General features: G+C 38.5%; 1 protein-coding gene across 1 annotated transcript; it reads right to left on the bottom strand.

The window, feature by feature from the left end:
- Positions 1 to 57: 57 nt before the first annotated feature.
- LOC134671305 (uncharacterized) lies at positions 58 to 17,462 on the bottom strand. Its single transcript, XM_063529130.1, has 4 exons — positions 17,320 to 17,462; positions 5,655 to 5,868; positions 3,812 to 3,975; positions 58 to 1,762 (listed from the first exon to the last, which is right to left on the bottom strand). Exons 1-4 carry the CDS (start codon positions 17,344 to 17,346, stop codon positions 110 to 112), a joined length of 2,058 nt encoding a protein of 685 aa, XP_063385200.1. The 5' UTR covers positions 17,347 to 17,462; the 3' UTR covers positions 58 to 109.
- Between the last annotated feature and the right edge of the window lie 1,011 nt (positions 17,463 to 18,473).

Below are 18,473 nucleotides of genomic sequence, written 5' to 3'. Positions count from 1 at the left end.
AGAATTTAATGCAGTCTAAGGGTTACATTACATTGTTACATATGCCAATATTGGACCCAATACATTTTATAATATAAATGCATGTGTGTGTTACCTAATTAGTGCGTTATCACTGATACACGCTAGATATAAGTGGTTTTCTTCTTTGCTCCGGTGGTTTGTTGTAAGCGTGTTGGTATACGCTGGCTAGTCTCCAATGCTCAGGGTACCCTGTTGCATTAGCGTCGCGCCAAATACTGAACGGAGGAGCGAGTGTAGGAATCGTGTAAGATTTCTTTGTGTATGGATGGCGCATTTTTGGGATCTTTATGCCCTTGGAATCGTGAGACGTGCTTCCACTCTGTACAGAATTTGGGTTGCCAGCTTTGAAGGCAAACTTATAGTCCTCTTTCTGCTTTATGTCGTGTGGAATTTTCGTCCCATTGCAGGATAAGCAGTGCTTATGCTTTCCGTTACCGTTAGGCATATTGCCATCTTTTGTGGAGCGCCTTGAGAGCATTGAATCATCCGGTGTGCTCTGTTTCAGTTTACCTTGGGCCAGAGGTGTCTTTTCATACGATTCTAAGCTATTGCGATTTCGATTAACGTCGTATTGTTTATTTTTCTTTTTACCTACGTCATTGTCATTCCAAGCTTCTTTAACCTGTCGTATTTTGTCTTGGCCGTTGTTATCGTGGCTAGATTTTCGACTGACGTCGCTTGGAGTCCCACACCCATGAATACCGTCGCAAGGAGGTTTGGATGGCGTGGGAGGGGAATTTCTCCTGCTAGAAGAATTAGACCTAATTTCCCTTTCATGGCCGTTATGTTGCGGACAGTACTGCACTTCACATGAATCCTTTCTCTTAGATTTCGACATATCTTTTTCAAAATATGGCACCGGGTGACGACCGATATCCTGAACGAATCGGTTTTCATTAAAAATGGGATTTGAGTGGCCGCTTTTAATGGGTTCCTCGGGCACTTCTTTTGGCGTATGTACCATTGTAAAAACAGCTGGCGCTTTTGAACCGTTTGAACCGTCTATGTGTTTTGGGGGTTTTGGCTCTCTTTTAGGATCGTCGGGTCTAAAGTCCCAGCAAATGGCGAGATCCATAAGAGACATCGGTTTTTTAGACTGTGATCCTAAGTCGGGAGCAGATGTTAAAGGTCTTTGTTTCGCTTCATCCTTGTCGGAATCAGTTTTCTTTGGATCGCAGGTTTTAGGTCTATGAACGCGCATTTTAGTACAGCATGTAGGTCCAGAGGCGCCGTACCCTTTCCATCCTATAGCGTAAGGTTTAACTATTATGTCAGAGTCTCTATGCTCCCCGATTTTGGTCATGTTGCGATAGCCTAACGTGTCAGGCAGAGGCTGGTGCTCTAAATTGCCAACGTGCATTTTTCTAGCGAAATGAAAGTTTTGAGATACGTTAACAGCGGGTAGTTTTGGAGTTTCACTCTTAACTTTAAATTTCATGGTCTCAACATCTTTAGCATTTTTAGCAACGTTGTTCCAGAATTTTTCTGTTTTATCTTGTTGCGGCCCGTGGATTTGTTCAACGGCCTCTTTAACTAAAAGATCGTAGTTATCGTGTCTTTTTTCGGGATCTGTTAATGCTCCAGGCACATAAGGCCCGTGACCATCTGCATCAACTGGTTCTAATGTCTTATTCAGATCCAGAGGATCATCGCCATTTATTTTATCCTCGTCATGACCAGTGTCTTGTTTTTCTGGCTGTTCATTATCAGTATAATTATCGTTAATATCCTTTTGAGAATCCTTTATGGTTCAGACATGTAAAATTTGTAAAAAATGATTTAAAATGTACAAAAGTTTACTCTAACCATTAGATAACAGTCTTAAATATAAAAAGTGAAAAATTAAATCACTGTGCACTTTAGTTGTTTTCTACGTCTTCTAGTGTGTTATTCAAGCTTGCGAACTATTTTCTTTTTATGCCCGTGCTTGTGGAACGGGCATTGCTTAGGCTGAAAATAAATAATGCATTAAATTAAAATGTAGCGTGCCAAACGTAAAGATAGGTTTGATTATGTGACCCGGGGAGGATTGTCTTCATAAATATGTACAACAATTTGTGTCAGTGGGAAAGTACACAATAATAGTCAACAAAATCTCACGCACCCAGAGTATATAGATACGGCAAATCTGAACAACTCCTACCTACTATTATTTTTAACAAAATAGTAAGGTTGGAAGTTCTTGTTACTCAATCATGCAAACAAAACAAGGCTACACAGATTTTGGTGAAATTTCGCATTGATAACCAATTACAGAAAGAGCTTAGGTACCTTTAATATACAAGGTGCATAGGTAAGATGGGGAATGACAGTTGATTAATGGAGCGTTCCATGAAATTGTCTACCGTTTGTCCCGTACAAACGCGAATTTTCTGAAGATAATACATAGGTATAGGACTTTCTTTTTCTATGAAAAAAGATCAGAAATATGCACAGAAAAATAACCGTCGGCTTTAAATGCCGAAGAAAAAGTTGTAATATATGAAATAAAATGCAATAAAATAAAAAAAGCAAATATGAGCGTGAACGGGCTCACACGAGACGACGCCCAGAATCGCCCAAAGTGGAGGAAAGCGGACCCTGGCAAAGACCGGGATAACGCTAGGTAAAAGAGATATGAAATAAAATGCGTTTGTACGGGGCAGCCCGTGGAATGCTCCAATGCTAATCGGAATGTGGTGATTGCTTATGACTAATGCCGGATTTAGTATTTATAGTTCTTATCACTCAGGTGTACATGACAGGTAACAATAAAATATAATAAGTACTTTATAGCTAGAGTTTTACAAAGCTAAACAAATGAATAATATTATCATATATCTAGTAAACACCTAGTAAATACAACAATAAAGTACCTAAACACCCGTAGACAGTCATTCACCGCAGACACAAGATCCGTTATTCATTGATATCGTTTAAGTTGCTATGTGATTAGCTAAATCAATGATAAGAATTATTTGTTGAAATTTCCTAATATTTAATTATGAGAAAAATGCATTTGGTAAGGGATATTTATTTGAACGAATGACACGAATGTGGATGTAATTCTAATGTTTAGTTTTTTGGTACATATTGTCTGTGCAAAAGTTAGGTAGGTATACCTACTTTACATATCATATCTTGCTACGGTTTAATGTATTTAGTGAGTATTTGGTTAACCTATCTGTTTGTAGATAACTATAAATAATTATTAATTGCCTCTTATTATTAGGTTTAAAAAGAATACAAACTATTCCTAGACTACTAATATTGTGTGAAATAAATGACATTGAAATCGCGTCTTTGGACGTTGCGGATAGAATGACACGATATGTCTAAAAAAATTACTGACTCGACACATTCATTGCTTGAATAGCTATTCGAACATGGAATTAATTTTCTTATGAGTATTTTGCAATATGTCTCCAATGTTTAAGCATAAGTATGCCAGTAATGGTTGCATTTCTGGACAAGCCATTATTGACGTAGACCGTCTAATTACCTAATAATAATATCGTTAATCGTTATATATGTGCTTCCAACTTAGCACGTTGCGGCGAACAATATGGAGTGAAGCTGTGCACCCTTCCTACAACTTTTTCAACGAATCTATTAAGTGGATACTACACGCTGTTAAAAAATAAAGCTGCTACAGAAAACGCCAAGCATGAAAAGCGTCGGACAACCAGACTTCTAAATACTCAAACTATTCGTGACAATCCGTACCTCTACTACCTCAAACTGGTAAACTTTAAACGTTACGCGCGCAATTTAACTTTTTAAATAATGGCGTCTAGCGTTCGCGGCTTACTTGGAAGGTCTCGGCGGGCTCAGGTGTTTTCTGCTCGTCCTTTTTGGAGCGCTTGCCGGAGCGCATGCGCGCTGCCGCCGCTGCGGCCGCCTTGGGCCTCTGCACGCGGAGATTCAGCCAATCTTTAAATCTGCCCGGGGGAGGCTCGCGAGCTAACTCTTCGGCTGGAGAAAGAACAGCAAAATAATCAAGAGCAAGTATGACAAAGATTGCTCCCAAAGCTATGATTTTTAGATTACCCATATGGTTATTCTCTTTTACTAGGTTTAAACTTTTTATTCTTCGTGTCCTGGGCTACTTTGCTCTTAGGTCCGAGTAATAAATAAGTACGTAAATAAATTCAGATTGATCATAATTTTCATTTAAATGTGAAATTGATTGGCTTTTACATGTGAAATTGATTGGCTTTTACATGTGAAATTAATGTGGACTTGTGGAGTCTTCAATATTGTCAGATTGTCACTGCAAAGTTTTAAAATGGTCTGAGGAACCTTTGGGTATAGAATCTGAATTAGTTGACTCTACCAGTTATACATTCTTCTTTCAATATTAATGCTTTTCACAGACAAAACAACAGAACATGTGCTTTTAGTGCCTTCGAGAATCAATAGATAAGTATCATCTCATAAATTGAAAATTGCGCAGATGTTTACGAAATACGTAGGTACGTTAACATATTTTACATTTAAGTAAGGACGTTTCCAAAACAACGCAGGTAACGTATGGTTTGCGTGCAGTCATCACTAAGTATCTACAAGTAAGTATTAAGCTGCCGAGGCACTGTAGTGCGTCAGGCATGTTCGCCGAGGCGCGAACGGACGACTTTTATGCCATTAGACGGAAAAGAGTGGCGTCATTACTACGACGTGTGCGCGGCAGCACTAACAGCATGCTAAGGGCGTTAGACGAGCGCCTCGACTGCCCGCTCATTAAGTACTGGCCGCGTAGCCAAGATGCCGATCGCTTACGCTCCGTAGCGATCGAAACGCAACTGTCACTGTCCCACTAATATGGAAGAGTAATAGAGAGACATAATGGTTTTCGTTGTCGAAGCGATAGCGATTATAACCTTGGCTAGGCCGGCTGGGCAGAACTAGTCATAGGTAGGTCTAAGTAGATATAGGGTACTAACATAGTATTAAGTCTAAAATGTTACTAACAAAATATGGATCGCTTTTGGTCTGAAATAAAGAATTTTTATTTTTATTTTTTATTTTTTTTATTAATGGACCAGCGATCGACCTTCACCTCAATACATTCATACAAAGGGTCGGGGGTGCAATACAGTCCTATTACACAAACTTGTCTGCTGTCAAGGTCAGACCTATACTGGTTTCTCTATTATTGGAGTAAGCATTGTGAATAACATGCGTTCGAAGACAACCGCTAAACTACTCAGAAACACGACACGATGTAACATTAGGAAGTCTTTTCGCGTGTCTCCGGACTAAGTTGCATTTAAAACCGTTTTATGACTTCCGTCAGAAGAGCTATTATTAAATATCGGGCCGCTAGAATAGCACACGACCTTATTATTGATAGCTATACCTTGGAAACTAGTCCAAGCCATTAGTCGCAAATGGCGTACCATATTTCTGATTGAACTTTAAGTACCTAGCACGCGAAGGCGTTGAAGTTTTACGGACACTGTGATGTCTAAGAGTACTGATTGGCAACAATGGCAACTGGCAAATACTTATAATTAATCGTGTAGTGGAAGGTACTTTTTAACTCAGGCTTCTACAAAATTCACTTTCATTTCATCACTTTTTTCTGCGCTTACTATATGAAGACAGATGAAGAAAGTATAAAATATTCCTCAGGGGGTTTTTCGAGAACTTACCGACTTTCCTGGTGATCTTCCTAGGCAACTCCCAAGTGCCTGTGAAGTGCCCGAAGCACCTCGAAGTGCCGCGCGGCGCACCGGGTAGGAAGTGCCCGTTGATGTCGCATATGGGTTTGGGGTCCGGCCTCATCTCCAGGGGGCGGGCTCTCGTGGGCGCCCATCGTGGCACTTCCCAGTTGCCGAGGCGCCTTGGAGTGGATTCCTTGTTGAACTGAATGGTGAAAGTGTCAGTATTAAAAATTACGCATAGCGAGGGGAAAAAGTGCCGAGGCACTTTATCTATTACCACAGAATAACTAATAGTACTACCGATTACATGGAAACGATATAGAAATTTTGGCACCGGTGTTTAACAGTTAAGAGCCAACAGGAGTGGTCATTCCTCCATACAAACGTACTCCTCGTTTTCCTCCGTGGTTTTTGAAGCTAGAGCAATGATTTTTTCAACACAGATTAATATTGTCAGTATCTGTGTCGGACCGTTTTGCTTTTTGTGATATTTTTGTTTTTTAAGGCGCTAGAGCCCTTCAAAAATGGCCAAAATGGCCTAATTGACTATGCCGCAATGAGAGGCGTGGTATTCAAAACTGATATCAATTAGCCAAAAAAGCAAAACGGTCCGACACAGATAATTTCATAATCATTTAGATATCCAAATTTGGTTACGATTGGTTAAGTTTTGGAGGAGGAAAAAGAGGACTACGAAACCTCGATTTTTGTCATTTTTACGCAGGATTTTTCGCCTCAGCTGCAGTTGTCCCTATCGCACTAATTTTAGGGGCGGAGTCAAGTTTCTAAATACGTACACAGCCAGAAAAGTGATGGGCAATAGTCGACATTTAATGTCAATAATCTAGTGATGTAAGAAGTTATCGATAAACCGTCTTGTGTGAAAATATCTAGATCCTCCTAAGACACAAGGGGTTTTGCGTTGAGAGGGAACACATTTTTGTAGTTACATAGGTACAATCTATTTTGAACTTATTGATTCTAATATTTCAAATTAGAAATGAAAATCAAAAATATTTTATTGCATGGTTATGGGTTTACAAAATTTTTAGGTACAGTCACGCTCCGTAATTGTCGAGCAATTTAAGGTCCTAGCTAGGGAATGCAATCTCGCACCAAGATTGGCGATTCGAGATCTCGCACGAAAAATCCGAATCGAGATTGGGTGTTTCGAGATCTCGACAGTCAGGTTTTCGGGATCGAGATTAATATCTCGACGAGATCGAATTTGACAATGTAACTAAAAATGTGTTATTTTAATCAAAAATCTCTAAGAATTCCATACATATAGACATCGTAAAATCGGGCGTATCGAGATATTCCTAGGAATATAATGAAACGCCGACATTTCATGATCTGCCTAGCGAACACCAGCCATTTTGTGCAAACCTCAAGGTGTGATATTCTGATATTCCTATAGTCTAAAGGTAAATTAAACAAAAGTCGTCTCCTTCACGATTTTCGTCGACATCTCTTCTAAATACCTAAAACTGGTATGGACGTGTTCCTCGTGGTCTCCAGAATATGAATAGACCGGTTTTTATTTTATGGAGGGGGGGGGGGGGGGACGTGTCGAAAAAAAGGAAAAAGTGGGCGGCCGACCAGCATTGATATTTGTTCACGTCTTTAGTCCTATGGGACCGATCGGTTCGTGTGAGATGTCGTTTCAAAGAGTATTAAACGTGCAATTATTGTTTTATAATAACCGTAGTCATAACTGTAGTCATTTACAAAATATTTAAAATATATAATTTTTTACCGTGCATGGATGGCATAAGTACTGACAAAACATGCGTCTAACTCAATAAATTATAACTTTACCGCAATTAATGTTATTATAAAATATACGAAAAATTTCATTAGCTTTCCAAAAACATAAGTTTTATTGCTGTATGATATTATATAACAAAGTAATGATGAATTTTGTTCCGTCACGTAAATGGCGGGCGACCGACCTCAACCGATCATTATTTCTCGGGTTCTATTTAACTGATCAATTGGTGATGCATACCATTAGAAAGAATATTAAACATACTATAATTGGTTTCTAATAACCGTAGTCATAACTATAGTCATTTACAAAATCATTGAAAATATATGATTTCTTGATCAATTATTTTACAATGCGCCCGCTATGAAGCTAGGAATATCAAAGAATGCATTGCTCTGATGGATCTGCCGTCTCTTTCATAAGGAAGATCGTGATATGCCTGGGTTAATATTAGATCAGGAAATGGTGGCGTTTCATGATACGCCTAGGATTACGATTTTACGATATGCCGCCGACATACTACTTATTTAAGGTACCTCATGTTATATTTTGAAAATAACAACAACAAATTAAATTGACATTTAACATAAAATCAATTTTAATTTTTACTTTACTTCTATGAAATGCTATCGATGTTAAACCACTATTTACCTTTACTTAGAAACTGCGTAACAATAATAGAGCTAAAGCCGGACACATAATAGGACTGCCTGAACAACATGAATCTAAGGTCATATATTACTTAAAACAAAGTATTTCACTTTCAGTCTTGTTCGAGATCTCGAAAATATTTATTTATTTATTTTCTTTATTGGAGAAACAACAGAAGTAAGTACATAATAGTTAATGGTAAGTTATATAATTCAAAAGATGTGCACCTACCTCCTAAAACGCTCTCACTTAGAACTATACATAATATAGGTAAAGGTATGCTACGGTAAACTTAACTAAGCTAACGCACACTAGCGACAAGATGCAATGAAACCAGCTAAATATACAAAGAAATTATGTTGTCTCAGCTAGAATATCAAGAATTTGTTTTTGGAATCGTGCTCTGTTTGTGTTGAAAATGTCCACGGCCGTGAATAATTTATTGTAAGTATTGCAAAGGCGGCGCAAAGGTGCGCGGATCCCAGCGTTAGATGAACAAGTTGGGACGGCGAACAAGGCATTAGAGCGGGCGGTACTGCGTGAGGGGACCCTAAATTAATCGAGATCTCGACCGAGATTGCATAATATATCGAGATTTCCTGTCAACTAGGTTAAATTTCGAAAATACGTGCGAGATCTAGCGAGATCTCAAAATTGCGATATCTAGATTGCATTCCCTAGTCCTAGCTGAATTGGTTGTTTCATACACTTACTCTTACTCTATAGAATGTCCAATCCTGCCTTACAAAGACGTTAATATTTATATTTGTCATGTCTATACTTCGTTTCTGAGCATTATTGAAAAAAAAATACTTACTTGATACTAGTATTAACCACTAAGTACATAAATAGGGTAATTCGCCAGTAACAGGCCACTATTAGTAACTGGCCACGCCAAACCAAAAATGAATTCTATTCACCTATAAATAGAATTCATTTTATTATAAGGTGGCCAGTTATTGAAACCTTAAGCCGACCACTGACTAACAGTCCGCCGGACGATTTCGGCCGGTCAGTTGTTCGGAACTGTCAAATTTTTGTTCTAACTGACAGGCCGATATCGTCCGGCGGCCTGTTAGTCAGTGGTCGGCTTTATACCTACTAAAATGAATTCTGTATAGAGGTGAATAGAATTCATTTTTAGTTTAGGGCGGCCAGTTACTGGCGAATTACCCTATTCGATATCGAGTTCCGTAAACGTAAGCCGGGTAAGTAAAAAAGTTCAATCGCAATAGGATAATTCGTCAGTGGCCACCCCAAACCAAAAATGAGTTATATTCACCTATAAATAGAATTAATTTTAGTATAAGGTGGCCAGTTATTGAAGTTATTGAAACCTTATACTAAAATTAATTCTGTTTATAGGTGAATAGGATTCATTTTTAGTTTAGGGCGGCCAGTTATTAAAAGTGGCCAGTTACTGGCGAATTACCCTACTTAGTAGTAGCAGTAACAAAAAGTGACAATGCAAATTGCAATCAGTGAGGTGCGCGCCAACGCGAGTACAGGCGCACCGCACGCGTCTGTGTGCGTGCATTACACATACAAAGACAGTCTCTCACGCCGCGGTTACGCCCCGTCAGAGCGACGGGTATATTCAGTAGATATGAGCGCCGATAGGCATTTAGTCGGCGGCGGCGCGCCGGTCAAAATAGGTCGGCGGCGGCGGCGAATCGGCGGCGTGGCCTTGAAACACCTTTGATTAACGAAAAAAGAATACAAACCAAAATTTTACCGAAAATACATGTTTTGCTGCAAGAAAGTTATAAAATAAGTGCATTTTTCAATTTCAAGCAAAATTTATTGAATAAAGGTACGAAAGTTTTTTATATAGTATAATAAACGATATCGCGCAGCATCAGAGGCGGTCTTAATCTTGGCGAGGCTCTGGCCGGCCGTCCGGACGATCTTTGCGAGGCCCTTATCTTTTGTGCTAGTAAAAAGTAGCGGATTGACTGTATCAGGGAAACGTCTGGTCGACAGTCCAAAGTGCCGAAGTAAGGAAAACCAAGCTCCGTCATTAACCAATATCAACCCAACAAACCGATTTACGTCAAAAAGTGAGGCCCACGGCCGAGCTCCACCTAACACCGAAGACCTGATAACGACGCCTTCCCATGCGTGGCCAGATGCTGAGCTGCAGGTAAGCTTACAGCTTAGAATCGAACGCCAAGTGTGAGCTTGGCTGACGGCCGAATGTGCGGAGCGCCGACTACGGCGCGCTTCTGTGCGAGGCCGAAGGCCAAGCTGTAAGATAGCAGAGCTTGGAATTGAACTATTGGTTCAGTGTAAAGCAAGTCCGAAGGCCGATTAAGACCGAGGCCATAGTGTTAAAGACCTGGAGCTTTCCTGCAGGTGCATTTGTGCGAGGCCAAAGGCAGTGGAGCTAAGATCGGAGAAGAACCAATGACCAAGCATTTTAAAAGCGAGGCCGAAAATTAGGCTCCAAACAGGGCCGAAAATTTGGAGGTTCAGATAGCGGCTTACTTCTATGCGAGCGATGCGAAGGCAAAGCTTGAAATTTGAATAATGGCCAAGCTAAATGAGACCCGATTCCGTTTCCGATGCCTTCCGTGCACAGCCAACGGCCACCGTTGGGCGTGAAAGCACTTAATATCTGAAATTAACCCCCTTTTACACCTTTTAAAGACATTTAACCATTCTTGCAATGGTTAAATTAGCGGTGAATGACGGATGAGCTAGCCAGCTGGCAAAATTAGTCATTTCATTGCCCTAACACTAGTAGCGTGGTTACCAAACAGAAAAGTTTGAATTTACCATCGATATTTTTGAATTATATGGACCTAAAATGCCTTTTGAATGTCTATAAGCTATTCAGACTGGCCCCGTTAAAGATCTAAACTAGATAAAATATATATTATCTGATTCTGAAAGTAGTAGTACCTATCAAGGTCACGCCGATGCCACGCCGATAGCGCAGCGTCGGCGGCGGCGGCGCGAAAATTTTGTCGGCGGCGGCGGCGCGCCGGCGCGGCGCTCATATCTAATATTCAGCTTGAAATCTCAAAATTGACTTTTAACTCAGCTCCCGTTTCGTCTTAACACTGCTGATATAAATAAAACTTATATCATGTGACACAAATACCTACCTACGTTTGTAAAATAATCACAAATATTGAAATTGTGCTCTTTAAAAGTATGAAAATAACAATAAGGAGCAAAATTTTAATTTTATACTGGTGTTGCTGTTGCTCTCCTTGAAATTGTGTATTTTATCGGCACTTTCGGCAGCTATGGCGGACAGGATATAGTACATTTCGATGCTAGTGCGGAAGGTATGTCATTACTTCACGAGTACCGAGATATCTTGCCACGAGCCGCAGGCGAGTGGCAAGACTCGGGACGAGTGAAGAATGACATTTCCGCACGTGTAACGAACGACGTTTTTTAATACAGTTGCGAAAAAATAAGAAAAACATTGTTAATCGTACACTAAACAAAAGTGGTAACAGTGACAGCTCGGTTAGACGTCGTCTTTAAGTATAATATATCTATGGGCGTTTGGCAGCTATTCCGTTCCATTCAGTCAACTTATTAAGAACGGAATTTTCAATATTGCATATTAAAAAATAAACGTGTTATAATGATGAAGAGGTAAATAATTTTTTAATACAGTTGCTCAAAAAGTGCTACTTTACGTAGCTGTTTAGCGTGCGGAAAGTTGGTTATCTCGAACTAGTGCTTTTTACTTTTCCAATTTTTTTAAATTTATACTTGTTCCAATTCACGACTACTTATTGATGAGTGTTAATATTAGTTTCCTTTAAACGTCGTAATCAGCATAAAAACCTACCGTTAATGTAAGAATACGAAAAATATTACATATTTCATATTTAATTACTTACCTCTTCATCATTATAACACGTTTATTTTTTAATATGCAATATTGAAAATTCCGTTCTTAATAAGTTGACTGAATGGAACGGAATAGCTGCCAAACGCCCATAGATATATTATACTTAAAGACGACGTCTAACCGAGCTGTCACTGTTACCACTTTTGTTTAGTGTACGATTAACAATGTTTTTCTTATTTTTTCGCAACTGTATTAAAAAACGTCGTTCGTTACACGTGCGGAAATGTCATTCTTCACTCGTCCCGAGTCTTGCCACTCGCCTGCGGCTCGTGGCAAGATATCTCGGTACTCGTGAAGTAATGACATACCTTCCGCACTAGCATCGAAATGTACTATAACCCTCTATTTTTTATTCACACATTATAAATATTATAATTGTATCTACATTTGATTATTTGACGACGGACGGACGCCACGTGCCCACCTCGGCACGTGTCACCGACAGGGAACGTTGACAGATTGTTGGTTTTCTCGCTGGGAGCCGATACATTCCTTGGCTGCTCGTGCACAGTGTGGGTTTCAATGCAAGTTAGTTTTGTAACATACATTGCTAAGCCTGATTCCTTGTGTAATTTGAACCTATATCTATATCTACCTGTATTATAATTCCTCCTTATAAATATTTGATTGATCATAATCATATTCCAAGCTTTGTTCGGTTTTTCTCATAGGAGCCTGAGGTCCGCTCGGCAACTAAGATTTTTTGGTTGATAATTAAATACTACATTTGTGAAATCAGAGATCATTAAACTTCATAAATAATTTTTTAATACAGTTGCTCAAAAAGTGCTACTTTACGTAGCTGTTTAGCGTGCGGAAAAAAGTTGGTTATCTCGAACTAGTGCTTTTTACTTTTCCAATTTTTTTAAATTTATACTTGTTCCAATTCACGACTACTTATTGATAAGTGTTAATATAAGTTTCCTTTAAACGTCGTAATCAGCATAATAACCTACCGTTAATGTAAGAATACGAAAAATATTACATATTTCATATTTAATTACTTACCTCTTCATCATTATAACACGTTTATTTTTTAATATTCAATATTGAAAATTCCGTTCTTAATAAGTTGACTGAATGGAACGGAATAGCTGCCAAACGCCCATAGATATAATATACTTAAAGACGACGTCTAACCGAGCTGTCACTGTTACCACTTTTGTTTAGTGTACGATTAACAATGTTTTTCTTATTTTTTCGCAACTGTATTAAAAAACGTCGTTCGATACACGTGCAGAAATGTCATTCTTCACTCGTCCCGATATCTCGGTACTCGTGAAGTAATGACATACCTTCCGCACTAGCATCGAAATGTACTATTAAGCGAGACGAAAAATATAACAATGACTCGCCGTGCCCGCAGGTGCCACCCCTAACTCATCATACTCACAACAAAACAATCATACCCGCCCGACAAAGGGTTGCAAATTGTTATTTACCCCATACATCACGCCTCTCGCCTAAATTATAAATGCCCGCAATAATTTAGAATTATTTAGTCAATGGAATATTTCACTTGATTCATGTATGACATGTTAATCTTTTAAAGTCGCATGATAAAACAGGGTCATGGTTCTGTTTTTGTCAAAATGCAACAGACTGATAAATCAAGACTATAATGCCTAAAAATAACAAGATACCTAGCTCCTCATCAAAATATTTATGATTGGCAAATATCAACATGGCCTAAATAAATTGTAATTATTTAACTTACCGGATGTTTTGGTTACAGTATGGTCTGTATGGTTTACGCTATCTCGTAACAAATACTAATTACATAGATAATATATAAAGATGTTTTGAAGATATAAAGAAGAGACATTTAAGAAATAAGTTAAACGGGAAGTTTTACAACGAACATTTTACATTAATGAGTCCCCAAAGCAAAACTATGCCGGGGCCCTTGGGCACATAAGAATTTGGGGCCCTTTTGGAAAGTAAAGAAAGCTAATTAAACTAACATTTTTCTACTATGATCTTCTATTTATTATGGGTAATCAAATATACTGTTACTGTCTGTCCTTCGGGGTTCGGGCCCCCTGAGCATGAGAAAAAGTATGATTAGTATGAGGATTCCCTAAGTGTTCATCTTGTCCCATAGTTTCTCTTACCCCATCTTACCTTTTTTTTAGGTTTGTCATTTCTACTTTTCTAAATTAGGTTACATTAGGCGCCTACCACGGTTTCATGATTTGCGTCAATCGACGACATCAACGTAGGTACCTATTATCCAACGTTATTCATTATTCGTACCTTCGCGTTCGCTTTTGTCATCGCTCGACCTAAATTTAGACGTCCTTGCTACTTGTAAGCAATAAATCTAGTCTTTTGCGCTTTCGATCAACTTTGATGTATTAGGTATGTATTGAAAAGAAAAATATATTAGTGCCGAGCTACTGACACTTGTCAACTTTAATTGTAGACATTCAACTAGGTATACCTACATGAGTGGTACCACTTGCTTCCTGTATTAAACAGAACACAGTCGACTACCTAATTGACGAACTCAATGCGAATAATTGACTAATCAAAGGATTGAATCAAACTTTCTCCTACATTATATGACTCATTTTCTTTTATGATAGCCCAAATGAGCTAGGTAGGTACCTATTCACTGATATTCACTAGTATTCACTGATATTTATTGCAGTTAAAACGATCTTTCTGTAGCCTAATATTTACAGTAAAAACTACAGATACTGTGAAAGTTGCCGAAAGTTTTCAAAAAGTTGGAAAACTTTCTCGGAAATTTCAACTTGGTAATTGCGAAACTTAGATTTTTTTTCGATGATGTATCAGGTCATTCAAAACTATCTCTCTAAAACTTAATGTTTTCGCCTTTTCAACCAGACAACAAGCTCATAGTCTGTACGAAACCTTTGCTTAGTTTGGGTCTAGGTTGATCTGTGTAAGATTTCCCCTAATATTTATTTATTTTTAATGCAGCAAATTAAAGCGAATGCGATTCTAAAGATATTCAACATATGCAGCGATATGGAAAATCTTATGTTCATCGAATATGAGAATGGCCCAAGACCCAGTATCTAAACCAATCGGCACTAATCACTGCCGCGTGCTACCGGTTCCATTATAGACCTATCATTTAATTTTAGATGTAGATTTCCTCGACATATCATTGGTGGCGTCTAATTACTAACACAGTCTAAAAACTTTGAGATTACTTCAATTATATAGGGCGTTTTTTGAACAACTAGCCATATTGTGCGAGGTGATTAGGTAGGCCATACTGAACAACTTTTTCTATGGGACAAACTTCGAAATCAAAAAAATTTTTGGCCGTCATACATTTTGGTCGAGTGGATGTCGACGTTTTCTATGGGAAGGCCAATTTTTTTTTGGGAATTTCGTGGTTGGGCCCATAGAAAAAGTTGTTCAATATGACCTACCTAATCACCTCGCACAATATGGCTAGTTGTCCAAAAAACGCCCTGTATTTAAATAACCGTATACATGTAGTAACTTAACTAGGAGTAGGAAACGATTAAACTCTGTATGCTGCGTTCAGTCACGACATTCCACCCCTAGCTTTCCGGGGCACAAATCACGCACGTTCCTCATGCCAGCGATATAAACTATCTCAAGGCTCTCTCTGTTGTAAATAACTACTAAATTAAACATGATTTTGATTATCATCATGGGCCCTTTCGTGTATTCTATTACAGACGATTTTTAGTGTAACATCAGGGAGACAGAGGCATCATGGTCTAGCGCAGACCTGACCAGAGAGGTTTCTGGAAATATGGGTCGTCGTTTTTGTCTCTAAAAAGGGGCCCACAAGTTATCAGTTCGCTAATTTTCGGTACTATAATCGTTCGGTAAACTGTGGGCCCCTTTATCAGCGAGTGCATCAGCGATTTGGATTATAAATGCGCAATTTTCATCAAAACGAATCGGACATGATTTTCTAGAGATAATTATAACTTAACCTAATACCCTAATTTTTAAACTTGAGTCTCTTGTTTATTTGAGGTTAAGGAGTTCCGTCGTTTCTCGTAGACCGTATTATAATTCCAGATGACAGTTTTTTAATGAGATTTACATATTTTAACGAATCGTTTGAAAATATGCAGCTATGACTGTATGAGCTTAGTATGAGTCTAGGGGTCAAATGTACCTCATAAATATAAAAAAAATGTATTTCCATATCCAGGTAAATACCTACCTACATGGACGAAAAGACAAACTGGGAACATCAAGCTTGACGAAAATTGTATTGCAGTCAAATATGGTAAAGCAGCTAAATATAAATATTTTTTACGCATCCAGAACGTAAGCAGGGTGCTTAAGTGTGTTTTACTGACATCGTTTTTTTATTGAAACAACAATGAAGGGAAACAATAGTTCAACACAAGAGCTATTAAACTAAAGACCGACCAAACAATTCACAAAACGGTTTTGTCACGACTGTGAGCTTCGTCTAGTGTAACTTGACCTCGAGGTCCCTAACGCCTATGTGTTATTCAAGTATGTTCGATATGTGTATAATTAGACTGGTCCGCAAGATCGCTTGGCAAGCTTTGCGACCAGCCCTCGTGCAAGATGTCAAACACGGATTAGTATTGTACACAATACCGTGAAAAATTGTCGTCTAGCGACAAGTGTCCACCCCTCTTAATATTGACCAAATAGAAAGCGCAACGAAAAGTGCACCATATCTGGCTTGAAATAGAGTTCTCATTTAATTGAGCGAATTTAAAGACTATTTACGATGTAATTGGATGTATCTAAGTTGGATTAAGGAAATACAATTTGTATGGGTAAAAAACGCTCGTGGGGATGGGGAGCGTAATGGGTAGTGCAGGTGCGCGACGGGTAGTTAAAAAATGTATGGGATTAACTTGGGATCGACTTGGACAATAGATCTTGTCTGCTAAACATTTTATACTCTGACACCTCTTTTTTAATATTTGCAATTTTAGTAAGAATAATGAGCTAAAGCTAAAGGACAGTAGTGGAGTCTACATTTCTAAAACTTTTGTTATTCCATATTCATGTAGGGTCAATGTGGATAAGACCGTCTTTAAGCACTTTCGTCGATATTAGCTCTTGCGTTTGTACTGTACTCTACAGAAGGTCGGTAGAGCAGGAGTGAAGCTCTTCTTTTCTGTGCCTGAGCGACGTAACGTTACGAATACAAATTCTTCTCCTAGAGAGTTTTTGTCCTAGCCCCTGCAATAAATAAATGTTATATGCCGGTCTTCCCCATTCTGATGACCGGACCTTACACCTCGGTAACCTGCGCGGTGTTATAAGTGAATTTAATTTTTAAGCTCCTATTAATTAATTAGAAATGAAACTTATATGAAAACTTATTTTAAATAGGCACTTACCTGACCACTATCGAAGTTGTATGCCATTATTTACCAATTTTATTACACAGTAAAACTTTATAAAACTTAAATCACTAACAAAATCAACATAAACATCTTTCAACGCATTTCAAAACTGTCAAAACGATTATTTTTTACATTTTCACGGAGCGAAAGACCGCGGAGTTTGTCTATGAGCCGGTAGGCTTTATGTTCGGAAAATGGGGAAATCTATTGGCACAACGGGTTGGTTGCCATGGCGACGGGGGTTCCTGGCTGTCCCTGTCGCTCCAGGCTTTCCTGCAGGTTCAATGCCTTTTCAGGACAGTAAAATTGATAGGAGGTAGCACACCCGCCGTTAGTAAGTAGAAAGAAAAGTTTGAATAGCTATCCAAAAATAAACTCTGCACTTCACGTGTTAGAGTTTAAATTTTAAAAAGGCACAGTTTCAAAAAGGTTTTACTTTCTCCCTTGTACCAGTCATTTGATTGTGACATTTTTAGTAGTCCATGCCAAGTTCATGCCATTTTCATAGGTAGTCACAAAGAGCATATAATCACTAATGGTACCTAATTGAAATAATCTCTCGGCCTAACATCGTTTTTTTATTTAGCACTTTTATAAGTTATTACTAAGTTCGCCAAGCCCAAGATAATGTAAGGTTAATACTGTAAATTATCTATCAACTGTATCGTTTGTATAGTTTGAAATCTTAGTAAACATTATGTAGAGCTGTTTATCCAAGCTTATAAGCCGAAAGTACCTGAATAGCCCTTGAATAACCACTATTTTATGGTATGAAGATAAGTATTGAACCAAGTACATACAGTAATCGCGTGTCCTGAACCCGAACGAACTGATGTCGCAATACACAAAATTAGAGTTTGCCGTGACCTTCTCCAAGTCGTTCGTGTATCGTATTTAGTATAAACCGTTTATTAGGTATAATATTAATGTCGCAATCCGAGTTAGCATTAGTCGCAGATGTCTCCGGCCGGTACATGATTCTTTGCATATAATTATCTTATGAATCGTGAGCTAGAAATCAATTCGAGGCGGTAGTTATTCAAATTATTTGAAGTTACAGTAAGTTTCGTAAATTGTTACTTCTTCTTGCTTAGGTACCAGCATGAATATTAACAGACAATATTTAGGCAAAATAAATAGGTATATTT

Source organism: Cydia fagiglandana, chromosome 15, assembly GCF_963556715.1.
Source record: "Cydia fagiglandana chromosome 15, ilCydFagi1.1, whole genome shotgun sequence".
In the NCBI taxonomy this organism is placed as follows: domain Eukaryota; kingdom Metazoa; phylum Arthropoda; class Insecta; order Lepidoptera; family Tortricidae; genus Cydia; species Cydia fagiglandana.
The sequence above is the reverse complement of the archived record's forward strand: the minus strand, read 5'-3'. Positions and strand labels throughout refer to the sequence as shown.